Raw genomic sequence first — 15,386 nt, forward strand, 5'->3', positions numbered from 1 at the left:
CGTATTTTCAGGTAATATATCCTACTAGTACTTGAACTGCATGAGATATCTCCGCCTATTTTAAGAATCGCAGAAACTCTTCTGCTACAAATTATTAAACATTCCAACATTCGAATCGGTCGGGATTGGGTTCATAGACCCAAATCATCCCTTTATAAATAACCTTTTTGCCCTAATACATTTTAAAGGAATCAATGTTTGAACCTGTAATGCATTTCCTGAAGCTTTTTGATGCTTCCAAATAAGTGCTGGTGCTCTCATTCAGACATCATCCACGAGGAGATTGGATTCTGATCGCATGCATCTACTGGAGTCATTTTAACCCGATGACAAACTTTTTCTTCCAGAAGCGGGCAGACAAGCTAACAGGTCTGATCTTCTTGGAAGATTAAAGTAGTAGGAAGACACAGATTGGATCCCGACCACATGGAAAAGAATAAACAGGACAAGTATCTTGCTGAGATAGGTGAGGAATTCAAATACAAGCAATTTAAGTTTGATCACAATCCTCTAAATACATGAATCTCAAGATTATCAGAAAAACTACACATTTTCAAACAGTTATCAAGGTGCCGGCTTGTCCGTTGGCACTGTCTCTTAGGTGTTTGTACCAGAGACCTGGGACCAATGCCGGTTCAAACTTTTAACTATAGACAAGTTTTCATATAAGATTTCCTTCACACCAAAAGAGAACAACGAAACAAGCAGAAAAGTTTCCCTCCAAAGAAGTTTACACACGGGAGGAATTCTCTCTTTCATCAGAATTAGCTAACTTTTTTTAGTAATTATAGTTAGCGAACTAGTTAAGAGGAAAAAAAACTCTAATATAGAGCTATAAAAAATTGTTATATCAATCCATAAAATGCCTCTGTAATCTTCGACGACCCGTAAACTCTGAAAAGACTGAAAAGCTCGAGTATCTTTTACCTATGCATGTCGGCAGCTTTACATACCCTCTCCATGCGCAGAAAGTGTCAAGGCTCCTAAGATGGTGGTTAAGGAATAAAAGGTTTAAATTCATCTCGATGTGGATTCAGGATTACCAGTGCCGGTACAGAACTTTCCAGTGTTTTGATTGGAATCAACTGGACTTCGATGAACATGGCCACTGTCATCTCCACCAACTGATGGCATTGCTGATGACTCACCTTTGATGCCTAAAGCAGAAGCTACACCAGCCCCATAGAAGCGAGTCAAGCCTTCCTGTTGCAATAAATAGGTTTAGATTGAGGAATTATTCCAAAAGGCAGTGGAATTCTGTTAAAATAATGAGAAGAGAGTTAAAGGCAAGATTGGATCATTTCAACACAAGCATCATAACAAGGGGACAAGGACAAACGTCAGGCAGAAGTAAGAAGCATGGTTTTCTACAGAGGAATTGCTATGGGACAGCGGATGTGGAAATTTTTTTCATTTAGGAGGAGCTGATCTGAAAGAGCGAACAGCATGTCATAGTGATCCGCATGTAGAAGGGATGCAGAGACATTTTGAAAATTCTTCCGATGACATTAAGATTAGGTTCCAATGATTCACTGCAGTTAATAGTACAGCAATATTATAGCATATAATACTCCTGCGACCTAAAGGATTCTTTCCAATAGATAACAGTTTAATGACAAATGAAAATAATAATCTAGTCTGACTTAAGGTAAAAGAAGACTGAGAAGAAGACTAAAAAGAAAAGTAGCTAACCTCTAATGATTCATTTTCTGCCTTCAGATCCCTGCAGAGTTTCTGGAGATTTTCAAGCTCTACACTTAATGCACTATTTTCATTTTTCAGTTCAGCCACCTTCCTTGCCAGCTCCTCACATTCTTGCTGGTGAAAGAGAAGAGAGCAAGACAATTAGGTCCCAGCAACTCTGGCTTAAGATAAGAAAAGAACACAAAAGTTAAAAATCCAAATGGCACTTCAAGAAAAGAGGCAAAAAGTGCCATCAAAACAAAAGATACAGTTATCTTGATATAACACTTCATGACGAGTAGCTCATATAAAAGAAACTGCCAAAAAGAATGGGAACAACGGGAAACATCAGGAATTCTCTCACTATAGTTATATACTAGAGCTGATCATGGGCCTTCTGGCCCGCCCAGCCCGGCCCGAAATTTTTCGGGCTTGGGCATTAAAAAAAGGCCCATGGGTCGGGCCTGGGCAAGAAAAGCGGTCCGACCAAAAAAATCGGGCCAGGCCTAGTCGGACCATTCTGGTCCATTTTCAGATTTCAAACAAAGAAAAAATCGGGTCTCTCGGGTCGGGCCTATCGGGTCGGGCCGGGCTAGACAGGCCTAGAACCAGATTTATAAAGTCGGGTCGGGCCTGGACAAAAATTTAAGCCCGACAGTCGGGCCGGGCCAGGCCTGGGCATAGCCATCGGGCCTAATTTCTGTTGTAGAGCTCGGCCCGAGCCCGGCCCGGCCCGGGTTTTGATCAGCTCTATTATATACCCAGCTTCCACAAGGGTAATCATGAAGAAGAACCTAATACTATTTAGTTTAGGAAAACAATGGCATCTCACACACTGATAGCATCATTTTTATGAGTCATGTAAACCATATCATGAGAGAGACTAGCTGTACAACAATACAAACAAAAAGACAAATTTCTAAACGTGATATTACAGTAGTCATAACCAACAAGCCTTACCCTCACTACATAAAGTCAGCTTTATGATAGTCCTCCCCTTTGCCACTTCATTCATATTGAGAGCTACATTCATGGTCATTACCAGATTTCTGACTCTTCCATGTATCCTTTGACATAAATAAAAGCCTGTCATCCTAGTAAGGCCTTCATCAGTCTTCATCCCGCACTGGAGTCCAGCACATGCATTGGACATGGTTATGAATGGCTCTAATTCAACTGATAAGGTCGCAGGGGGGCAGCCAAGCACCTTGTGTGCGTGTGTTGGGTGTGGTGGGTCCAGAGCATGCAGGGAAGATGCTCTTTTCTTTTGGTGGGCAACAACTGCACATCACAAAACAAAAAATTCTGATATATAACTTTTTTGAAAAAAAATGGGTTGAGGGGCACGCGCACAGAGGGTGGGGTTGGGGCAGGGGCAATGTTAGTGTTCGGGCTTTGGAGGTAAGTTGGCCTCCAAGCCTATCCCATCATGTATAGTGTATAGGAGAGATGACTAGATCTTGTTATTCAATGCACCACTTATCATCCAATTGGTGCAATTCATGCACATTCAGAACGTACTTGTTCTTGGCATATCCTTCAAGGTGTAACAGGTGTGCATTGTTCTTGGCATATCCTTCAAGGTGTAGCAGGTGTGCTTTGGAAAACTGGAAATTTCCGTTCGCATTTTTTCATGGGAAACGCGAGGCTTCAGGCTTTGCAGGAGTGTAAGCTGACCTCTCCATTATAATATAGTACAAATGACCACATCTTGTGAATCAATTCACCACTTCGTATCCAATTGGTGCAGTTCATGCACATTCAGAATGCACTTGTTCTTGGCATATCCTTCAACGTTTTACCACACATCCGGCACAGCAATCTCATCTTTAGGTGTATCATGATTTGGCCATAAAAATCAAACTCCATAGGCTAGTTAACAATCACAAATACATACTTCAATTGGTCTCTAATCTAGCTCTAATGTCTTTTCATGTTGCATCATTCTCAAAGCTCAACATGATAGATCACCTCTAATTTTAAGCAACCAAGGATAAAGTCACACTAGTCCTATGATTGTTGTCATTTTTCTTTTGTTTTATCACTCTCTCCTGATAGTTCATTGTGTTGCTCATGAATATCTTACTGAATAAGCTATCTAATAATTAATATATATGTGTGTGTATAAATATATATTACTATTGATTACTGAACTGATCTTTAGTCTGGCTCTAATGTGTTTTCATGTTGCATCATTCTCAAATTATCTTCTTTATTTGTCGACCCCAAACAATGTACACATTTGTCCTCCCTAATAGTACTACCTGGTAATTTACACCCATCATGTCATGCAATGTTAACCTCTCTCTCTCCATCAAACACACTGAAGTGTGCATGCACACATAAGCCATTCCCTTAAACTGAAGGATTTGCTACAACAAGTAGGTTTTAATTATCTTTTTTCCAAAGATATAGGAACAGCATACCAAAATAAAAAGATACGAGAACAAAAAAAAAAAAAAGGGACAAAAGCAGGTGGAGCCAGTGGGGAGGAGGGGAAGAGAGAGAGAACTAGCGCATTTATTAGAAATATTATCTATAGGTCCATAACAAGACCTGCGACTATTTTTAGGTGTAAGTAGGACCTTTAAACTTACTTTTTAGATCTCTGAAGTTCAGAAATTTGTGATAGTAAATCACTCTCTTCAAGGACAAAGTTACCCTCTTGATTTTAAGCTCATCAGCCCATAAAATACGAGCAATGTATATATTGAAACTATTATTCACTCAACATAATAATGTTAGTGAATGTGCATATACCATGATGGCTTGCACGAGTCTTATGATATTTTCATTGATGTTAGATAAGTTAGTTTGTATACATGTGCAATATCGTTATAATATACGATTTGTAGTACAACAACATGTAATCAAAAGTAGTTTATGAATTGACAGTTGACACAAGTAGAATATGTAGCCAAGGGACGTACATGTAGCATGTGTTAGGTGTATACATTCATAGAAAGTGGAAAAGATATTCATTTGTTCAAACATTGTATTTAAAGTTACACTAGATTATATAACAACCATAGTTAAGTTATGCAAAAAAAATTGCTTAACTATGTTGAGCATATTATAAAATGCAAACAGCTTACAAAAATAAATAACGATAACATACACATCAAATGTAAATTGCTTGTGTCAATATGTGCTTGATTGTCTTTCATAATACTTCAATATAACAGAGGAATTTTGTCATTCAAAATATATTTTTTTCAGAAAAAAGAAGAAGATTGAAACGACAATTTGGGTACTAAGGATTTTTTTTAAAAAAAAATGATAGGTTATTGGACCAGAAATATATTCGATGTCAACAGAGAGCTGTAGATATTTCTCTTTTGTTTGTTTATTTTAATAATAAGCTGGTTATTTGACAAGGTAAAAGTCAATACCTATATTTCCAATGGGGGTTGCATTAGGCCTGATCCTAACAGCAATAGGTTTCTTTACACACAAAAAAAGCATGCAAGTGTGTATAATGTATGTATTGGAGTGAAAGCAATGCCTTATTAAATATATATACAGAGAGAGAGAGAGAGAGATGAACTAGGCTATACTCAAGTGTAGCCAAGCCCGAATCCGGTCGTCTCTGCTGCCATTCAATCGGCGCACATCTTGAAGCTTGGAAATCGGCTGTTAACAGCAGCCCCTCATCATTACATCCAAAAAAAATAAAAATAGACAGCATTAATGGGATCGGATGGCACTCATGGCTTTTTTCTCCCCTCTTGTGTACAACATTCATGTACTAATGGGATGGGACGTGGCGCGCCGTCCACGCCCATGCCACATGCTCTGGTCCTCTCTCCCTCTCCCTCCCTTACCCCCCACCCCAGGCCAGATCTTTTTCTGTTTCTTTCTACCACTGTGTTTATTTCCACAAAATAGGTGTTTATCATCTAAGGATGAGTATTTATCATGAACACCTCAGTATTTATGTATGTAGAGTCAGTGTTTGCTTCCAGCAAGTTAGCGTTTATTTTCAAGCAATTAGGGTTTACTTCCTTCAAACTTTCTATTTATCCTGGTCTGTTGTTGTCTGCTATAAGGTAGCCCTCATCTGACCTAGTGTGGCTAGATAGTTTTCTGTGACATTTGTAATTATTCTCGTAGACTAGGTGTTTATCGTTTTGGGGGTCACTGTTTACCCAGGACACCTTAGTGTTTATTTCTGTAGGGTGAAGAAAAGAGGGAGAGAGAGAAAGAGAGCATGAACGAGGCGTGTCCCAAGGGATGGGCGCGGGCATGAGCGGCGCATCTCATCCTATTAATTAATGCTTTTCTCTTTCTTTCTTAGTCTGATGCAATGAACCTATTAAGGTCTGAATGCCTCAAGATGCATGACGATTGAACAGCAACAGAGGTGACCGGATCAAGGTTTGACTAGTCTAGCCTAGTCATCTCTCTCTCTCTCCATATAAGCCACATAGTAGGAGATGGAAATTCTGAAGGATAGCAGTGATGGTTATAAGCTTTTATATTGATCTAATAAGGGAGAAGAAGAATTTCCTCAACCCACTCAACTCGAATATCTCAAAAAAATTGAAAAAGGTATAAAAAGATTAGTGAAAGTAAGATTTACATCTCTCATTTTCTTTAATTGATAATCTAAAAACTAAGGTATATAGCCTCTACTTATCACAGTAAGGTTCACACTTGCACAATTTGGGTCGGATTCCTCTTATTATTTGGACAAGACTAGCTTTCCCAAAAATAATCATTAGCGAAAATCAACATAAAAAAGCTAAAATCTTTCGGAGGGTAAATCTGGACTCCTACATCAACTTTGCTTTCTGTTGCTCCACCTAATTCTTCATGTATGTCTGGTCAAAGTCTTTTAGGAAAAAAAAATCGGCTTGACTTGCTCATTTCGGGACCCAGACAGTAGAATTTGGCCCTGAACACTAGATGAACACTAGATCTATGTCATAGATCTCGAAAAATTATATAATTCTTTTATTAAAAAAAAACCTCAATCAAGCATCGTACGACCAAGTTATGCCTCTGGAAGTTTAGCATGCAATTTGACTTTCCGATATGGCGGATCTTGCTCTTGGACCATCTCCAGCCCTACTCGTAGTGGCCAAAGTGGTCCACATCGAGTCTGGTGCTCCTCCTGGATCGGAGCACTCCTTGTGTAAAGGATTTAACTCCTACAAAATTAGAAGTGAAAATAAGAAAATGTCAGCTTTCCTATCTCACGGATGAACCATTTAGCTTTGCTTGGAAGCTGACCCTTTCAACCAATCCAGAAAGATTCAATCCTCCCACACCTGGTTCCTGTGGCCTCTCTTGATGACACAGTCCGCAGCCAATGGTCTTTCTTGACCTTGGTCTCCTTTGCCTCCTGAATCTTGGCAAATCACTCGCCCCACTTCTGCACCTCGACTCTATGGTAGGGACATTCCTTGCCATCATTCTTTGTTGACGACAACCATGGCGATAATAACTTCCCTCAATCTCAATCTCGGTTGATTAATCGGTGAAACCAAGAGGCGAGAGCTTGACCTCTCATAAGTGGTATCGGCTTCTTGTTTCATCATCATAAATTTATTGCAAGCATTAACAAGTCACTTCACCTGGGCAACGATTGCAAAGTCTATGTTTTCTTGTGTTCTAGAAGCATTGATCATGAACTCTTTCCCGTCCTATATGAATTGATACTTCCTCTACCACCTATACAAGACTGCATTTCAAACCCAAAGGTACGAGATACTCAATGATGAACTGATAAACATCCAAAGAAACGATTTTACATATCAACTCGTCAGTATACCTCTCAATTATTGCAATTTAAAGATACAATGTTTGGTGATCTTCAACTCAACGTCCTTCTGAGTCCAACTGAGAGGGCAGGGATGCAGATGAGGCTTGATGTGCAACCTTAGCTTTTGAACCAAACTTTCAAATATGAGATTCTTCTAGCTTTCAGGATCTACAATAACATCAATAATGCTATGCTTCAGCTGAATCTTCAAGTTGAAGAGTTTCTCTCACGCCTCTAGGTTTGTCTCAGTTGATGTCTCAAATTTTCTTATCATTAGACTCAATTTTGAATTTGTTTGCTCAAGCACAAGTAGCTCCTCTGGCACATTGAGGACCTCCTCTTTCTTCTTAGGATCCTCCTTCGACTTCTTTGGCTGCAACTCAGCATGAAGACTCCAACACCTCTACTTAATGTGCCCACTAATCTTATAGTGGTTGGCTTGCTCTTACTTTACTCCACCTTCTGACCTAATCTTCCACCTTTCCTAAACTTAACACCCTTCTTGCCTTCCCTAGACCGATTCTTCTCCTCAATCCCCATAGCCTTCATACTAGGATCGGCGGAACCATCCTAAACCAGACGATCTCAACGGCAGATCGAGTCAGTCTCGGCGGCAGACCGAGTTGGTCCCGACTGCACAACGAAAACAAAACCCATTGCGGGAGAAGGAAAGAGAGGAAAAGAGAGCGAGCGGGGAGAAATGGAGAGGGAGAGACCCTGTTTCGAACGAAACATGGGACCCGCCCGCGGCCTCCGCCTCCTGCCCGGGCACCAGCCTCCACCACCCTCCTCTCTCCCTCCCTCCCTCTCCCCCTTCTCTCTCTCTCTCTTCCCCTCCCGTTCACCCTCTCCCCCGCCTCCATTACTATGTCGGTACATACCCAGCACGGCACGAGCCTGTAGCTGTCGGGCAACTGGTCTAATGCCCGGTACCAGCACAACAGACCATACTTCACACTATCTTCGATGATATCTTCAACTTTGAAGTGCTTCAGCTTCTTCTAGATGCTCTTATTGAGGCCTCTAACTTATTCATGAGAATCACATGATCATCGATAGAGATCTCGAGTGAAATAGTTTGCATGTGGAACTCAATGGTGAAGTCTTAGACAGATTAATCATACTTCCGCTGCAGATACTGCCACTTGATCCACCGATCCTCCTTATGACCAACTAGGTAGAATTGCTTCTTGATTAAATCCTTAACTTTACGTTAGATTAGAGATATCATTCCTTATAAACAAATTCCACTAGGTAAGGACATGACTGAAAAGCTTAAGGCAGGTAAAAGCTACCTTATGAATACTAGGATATCCATCGATAGTGAAGTAGGTCTCTAACGGGTCTAACCAGTATTCAGCTTCTCTGCATCGATAGTTCCATCATATCTAGAGATCTCGATTTGAGCTTCAACTTTGAAGGGTTGAAAAGAGAAATTTTGAGTGCCCGTAGGTTGCTTATCCTCCTCATTGGATGGTAGATCCCATCTCCAAATGTGAAAGATAGCTACAAGAGTTGTCAGTGCTTGTGTTGAAGGTATTCCCTTTATCTCATCATCCATCAACGTAAAACTAGTCATACTTGCCTTTATCCTTCGATGTACTTTAGCACAAATAGCCCTTCTCCGGTCTACTTGTATCACTTGCACGTCTGAACCATAAACTAAAACCTCCACAGATGTAGAGGACTGAAGCTTTGTTACCAACTTGATCCGATCAAAGAAGAAAAAATTTTCTCAACCTGCTCAACTCGAATCTCTCAAAATTCATAAAAAAGTAGAAAAAGATCTATGAAAGTGGGGTTTACATTCCCTTTTCTTTCATTGATGATCCAAAAACTGAGGTACACGGCCTCTATTTATAATAGTGAGGTTTGTCCTTATATAATTCAAGTTGGATTCCTCTCCTAGTTCGAACAAGACTATTTTCCTAAAGTAGACATGACTAGAGTAAAAAAACTCGAAAAGCTAAAATCCTATAGAAGGTAAATCTCGACTCCTACATCGACTTTGCCTTCTATTGCTTTACTTAATTCTTTTTGGAATAGAAGATACACCAAGTCAAAGTCCTAAAAAAAAATTGATTTGACTATCCATTTCGGAGCCCAAACAATGAAATTTGGCCTTGATCGATATCCACATTGTACCCTTTATGGTAAAGCCACATCGTAAAACTTGAAAGTTATCCTTTTTTTTTTTTGAAAAAGAGATCACCTTAATCGAGCATCATATGACTAAGTTATGGCCTCCGAAAGTTTGGCACGCAATTTGGCTTCCCAATGTAGTGAATCTCACTTTTGGACCCTATTCAGCCCTACCCATAGTGGCCCAAAGTGGTCCACATCAAGTCTGACAATCCTCTTAGATCATATATGTAGTTAAGGATTATAAAAATAGAGCTCGAATAGTAGTCACCAAAATTGCAAAAATAAACAAGTAGCTAATTGACCAATAGCTATTTAGTCCTAGATGATGATATTATTAAATATAGTCAGTGCTTATGCTTCGCTAACAAGTCTGAAGGAAAAGAAAGGCATTTTTTATAGAAAATTTAATGGATCAGTCGAAGGTATATCAGAGGGAGAAAGGACAATAATAAGTGGCACTTTTAAGCATGTAAGGATAAGTGGTATAGGATACAACATAAAGTATGCAGTGCCAAAACTTGGGCCATTTGTTGAACCAAAAAAGCAGGCAGGCCATCGATTCAACTATCGAGTTAATTAAAAACAAACCATGCAGTTATAATGATGGGACCATCACTATAACCATCTAGCTTTTTCTCAACCAACGTACACCGTCTCGGTATCGAGCCCCATACTGGTGCCACCCTATTATTGTTCGGTAAGGTACGGTACGGAGGCATACCGAATATCAGTACGCCGCACCTACCATGTACCAGTACTGAACCGGTATGGTACGATACGTCCGGTAACATTCGATTCAGTACAGTATAACATACCATGTTCTCAACTATTTGAGTTGGTATTGTCGATCATCATTTGCCAAATATTTCTATTTAAAGCTACCTCTAATATTATTCTAAGCTTGTCCACATCCTTCCTCCCAACCTTCATCTCTGTTACGTTAAGTCTTCCTCTCTTTTTGTTACAACCTTCAGCACACAATAAAATACCACTCCTTATTGGAGCATTCTTAGATCTTCGTTATACAAGTCTATATCATTCCAATTGATTTTCCATCACTCTTTTTATTTTGTACAAATCCTGCTGCTCCTCTAATATGTTTATTTCTCAATCCATTTTGAGGATGATAGTGTTATTTTGATGATTAACAAACAATTATCCAAAGCATGCTATAAGTTAAATTGATACTTCATTTATAAGTTCATTACTCTCAGTACATATGCTTAATTGAAAATATATATATGGTCTTGTTCATTTGGATGGATCTAATCTTGAGAATGCAGCAAAGTGTGAATTGAGTCGACCCATAGGTTGATTGGGTCGACCCCGGGACTTAAAGGAATCATCTGGCACACTCCTGCAAAAACAGCACAAATGAACAGTGAGTTGGGTCGACCCAAGGTAGGCATGAGTCGACCCAACCTCCAAAGAACCTCAAAATGCAAAGGAAAAATGCTCTCTGGATTTACTGAGAGGGTCGACCCACACAGTGGTTGAGTCGACCCAAGCTTGAGTCGACCCAAACCCTGAGAGGGTCGACCCAAAGGCAAGACAGAAAGACAGACAGAAAATGGTTCTCTGGAATTACTGAGAGGGTCGACCCAAGAAGAAGTTGAGTCGACCCAAGTGAACTTTGAGTCGACCCAAACCCTGAGAGGGTCGACCCAAATGGAAGACAGAAAGACAGACAGAAAATGGCTCTCTGGAATTACTGAGAGGGTCGACCCAAGAAGAAGTTGAGTCGACCCAAGTGAACTTTGAGTCGACCCAAAGAATGGTTGGGTCGACCCAAGTGAAGGAAGGTTGAAATTCATGTTTCTGTGTTCTCTGAGAGGGTCGACCCAAGGAATGTTTGAGTCGACCCAAGGCCAAGTTGGGTCGACCCAAGGACAGGTTGAGCCGACCCAAACACGGGCTGAACAGTAATGGATAGTTCTGCAGATGTACTTTTTGTCCTTCCCAAGGTCAGTAACGGCTAGTTTTTGAATTCTAACCATTGGGGCTTGACCAAAGAAGGTGGGAGGCTATTTAAAGGGGCACTATTCATCAGAGAGAAATATCTTTTGAGAGGTCTATCAAAGAATACACAAGAATACAAAAGTGCCCTAATCTTCTTCATCAAGAGCTTCATTCAAAAATCAAAGAAAGGGATTGAGCAGATTCAAAGAGGCATCAAGAGCTCCTTCCCCCATTGAAGAGTGAAGCTTCCTTAACAAAGAAGAGCCAAGCGACTTCAAAGCGATAATTTCTTTCTAACTCTTCTTCATTGCTCATATTGTTCTATATGCTCATTTAGGAGTTTAAATCTTTTCTTTTCATTTGTTTGAATACTTTGTAAAGGTTCGTTGGTGAGCCCGCAAAACCAACAAAGGTTTTTGGTAAACCCGGAAAACCAAAGTTGTAAAGGTTCGTTGGTGAGCCCGCAAAACCAACAAGGTTTTTGGTGAACCCGGAAAACCAAAGTTGTATAGGTTCGTTGGTGATCCCGTAAAACCAACAAGGTTTTTGGATTGTGAGCCCGGAAAACAATCCAACTGTAATCCGCGAGATTATAGTGAATTTCCAAGGGTACGCTTGGGGAGTGGACGTAGGTGCTAAGGAGAGCACCGAACCACTATATATTGTTGTGTTTGGATTGTGTTTGTGCTTTCATTCTCTCTTGCTTTACTTTCTATTCTTGCATTAGTTTAACTCACTCTAATAACCTAAGTAAGCATCCATCGCATTTAACTAAGAAAGTTTTAAAAGCACTAAAGTTAAGAAGAAACCAATTCACCCCCCCTCTTGGCTTGTCACCTTGGGCAACAAGTGGTATCAGAGCAAGGTGCTCTAATAGTACTCATTGATCTAACAATCAAGAGTTAAAGATCATGACAACCCAAGTGGGATGTGCAATGAGTGAGGGACAATCCACAAATAGACCTCCTCTATTTAATGGCACAAACTACACATATTGGAAAGCCAGAATGAGGATATTCATTCAAGCCTCAGATTATGAACTATGGCAAATCATCACTAGAGGACCTCACACACCCACACTTAACATAGAGGGCACTATCATACCCAAACCAGAAATGGATTGGAATGAAAATGATAGAAGATTAGCACAGTTAAATGCAAAAGCTGTAAATATACTTTACTGCTCTTTAGATGTAAATGAATTTAATAGAATATCCACTTGCACCACCGCTAAAGAAATTTGGGATAGACTTGAGGTCACACATGAAGGGACCAATCAAGTTAAGGAGTCTAAGATAAACATATTAGTACACAAGTATGAACTGTTTAAAATGGAATCTACTGAGTCCATAACTGATATGTTTACTCGTTTTACTGATATTATAAATGGGCTTAAGAGTTTAGGAAAGTCTTATTCTAACTCTGATTTGGTGCGTAAAATTCTCAGGTCTCTACCAAGGAATTGGGAGGCCAAGGTAACCGCTATTCAAGAAGCAAAGGACCTCAACACACTGCAGTTAGAGGAGCTTCTAGGATCACTCATGACCTATGAGTTGACAATGAGGCAAAATTCAGAAGATGAGGTCAAGAGGAGAAAGCCTATTGCCCTAAAGACTACCACCCCTAGACAACAAACTGAATCGGAAGATTCAAATGATGATGAAGATATTGATGAAGAAGGGATGGCAGTGCTTGGGAGAAAATTCAGAAAATTCATGAGAGGTAAGAATAGATTCCATAAAAAGAAGCCCTTCATTAAAGGTAACTCAAGCAAAGAAAAGGGTAAGGACAAAGAAAAGGAGAAAGAAACTCCCATTTGCTATGAGTGTAACAAACCCGGGCATTATAAGATAGATTGCCCAGATTTGAAGTGGATGGCAAGAAAATTGAAAAAGAAGAATTTTATGGCCGATTGGAGTGAGAGTGAGGAATCAAGTTCGGAGGACGAAGATCATCAAGACACGGCCCAAATATGTCATATGGCCAATGACGATGAGGTAGATTCTGAACTTGACTGTGATTTTACTGTTGATGAATTACATGATGCATTTTTAGAACTCATGGAAGAACATAAGAAAGTAATTAATAAAAACAAAGCTCTAAAAGAAGAAAATCAATCTCTCATTAAAGATAAGATAAAACTGTCTCATAACTACGAAACATTAAGTAGGAAACTTGAAAATGAAACCAAGAACTTAATTGCTGAAAATATTAAGTTAAAAGAAGATGCTGAAAAATATAAAACTTTGGTAGATAAATTTACTCTTAGTTCTACCAAATTAAATTTGATTCTTGATAGCCAAAAAGCTGTATATGATAAGGCCGGTTTAGGATATAAAACAAATAGAAAACAAAAATTATTAAAGAATATTTTTGTAAAAGCTAAAAATGAAAATATTACTTGTTATTATTGCAATAAGTTAGGACATAGAGCATATGAATGTAACTTTAGAAAGTCTAGTCAAAACAAATCAAGTAATAATCAAAAGATAAAATTCAAAAAAGTTTGGGTTCCAAAAGGAACATGGAGTACTAACCCTAAAGGACCCAACTTAGTTTGGGTACCTAAAGTTTCTTCTTGATTTTGATTGCAGGTGTGTCTTGCAGCTGACAAAGTTGAAAAACGTTGGTATCTAGATAGCGGCTGTTCAAGACACATGACTGGTGACGAAGATCAATTTGTCACCTTGGAACCAAAGAATGGTGGAGTAGTAACCTATGGAGACAATGGTAAAGGGTATATCATTGGAAAGGGTAAAATTTTCATTGCTCCATCTGTTTTTATAGAAAATGTCTTATTAGTTAAAGGTTTGAAACATAATCTTCTTAGCATAAGTCAGTTTTGTGATAAAGGATTTAAAGTTACATTTGAAGCATCTGTATGTATAATCACAAATCCTAAAGATAATAGTATTGTACTTGTAGGACAAAGGCAAAGGAATATTTATTTAGTAGATCTTCAAGAATTAGGCAAGAAAAATGGTTTATGCTTAATTACTAATGAAGAAAAGAAAAATGAAACTAGTTGGCTTTGGCATCGAAGACTAGGACATGCTAGTATGGAATTAATATCAAAACTAGTTAAGAAGGAGTTAATAAAAGATGTGCCAAAATTGACTTTTGAAAAAGACAAAATATGTGGACCATGTTCATTGGGAAAACAAACTAAGTCATCCTTCAAATCGAAAAATGTAGTCTCAACAACTAGACCATTTGAACTCATACATATGGATTTATTTGGACCTACTAGAACTACAAGTCTAGGAGGGAAGAAGTATGGACTAGTTATTGTAGATGATTTTTCAAGGTACACATGGGTTTTATTTTTGGCACATAAGAATGAAGCATTTTCAGAATTTTTGAAACTATACAATAAAATCATAAATGAAAAGAAACTCACATTGGTAGCAATTCGAAGTGATCATGGCACGGAATTTGAAAATCAACACTTCGAGGAATTCTGCACTAAAAATGAAATATCACATCAATTTTCAGCACCTAGAACGCCTCAACAAAATGGGGTTGTTGAAAGGAAAAATAGGACATTGGCAGAAATGGCACGCACAATGTTGTGCGAGTCAAATCTTCTAAAGTACTTTTGGGCTGAAGCTATAAACACTTCTTGCCATATTCTAAATCGAGTCTTAATACGACCTATAACTAAGAAAACTCCTTATGAACTTTGGAACAATAGGAAACCAACTGCAAAATATTTTAAAGTATTTGGATGTAGATGTTTTATCTTAAATAATGGCAAGGAGGACTTAAGTAAATTTGATGCCAAGTCAGATGAAGGTATCTTCTTAGGATACTCCACATCTAGCAAGGCATA

General features: G+C 39.0%; 1 protein-coding gene across 7 annotated transcripts in view; it reads right to left on the reverse strand.

Moving 5' to 3' along the window:
* Nucleotides 1-452: 452 nt before the first annotated feature.
* LOC103722508 (G-box-binding factor 1-like) overlaps nucleotides 453-15,386 on the reverse strand; it is a 34,243-nt gene continuing 19,309 nt past the window's right edge. For 3 of the 7 annotated variants that reach the window (XM_008813096.4, XM_008813094.4, XM_039116742.1), the window contains 2 exons: nucleotides 1,693-1,818; nucleotides 453-1,203 (listed from right to left, as the gene is read on the reverse strand). In XM_008813096.4, the coding sequence (XP_008811318.2) occupies nucleotides 1,018-1,203; nucleotides 1,693-1,818 (312 nt within the window). In that variant the 3' untranslated portion in view covers nucleotides 453-1,017. Of the gene's footprint in view, nucleotides 1,204-1,692; nucleotides 1,866-2,643; nucleotides 2,965-15,386 lie in introns of those variants that run through there. The other 4 variants (XR_003388611.2, XR_003388610.2, XR_003388609.2 and 1 more) reach the window with 4 other exon arrangements.

Source organism: Phoenix dactylifera, unplaced genomic scaffold, assembly GCF_009389715.1.
Source record: "Phoenix dactylifera cultivar Barhee BC4 unplaced genomic scaffold, palm_55x_up_171113_PBpolish2nd_filt_p 000130F, whole genome shotgun sequence".
NCBI classification, from domain to species: Eukaryota; Viridiplantae; Streptophyta; class Magnoliopsida; order Arecales; family Arecaceae; genus Phoenix; species Phoenix dactylifera.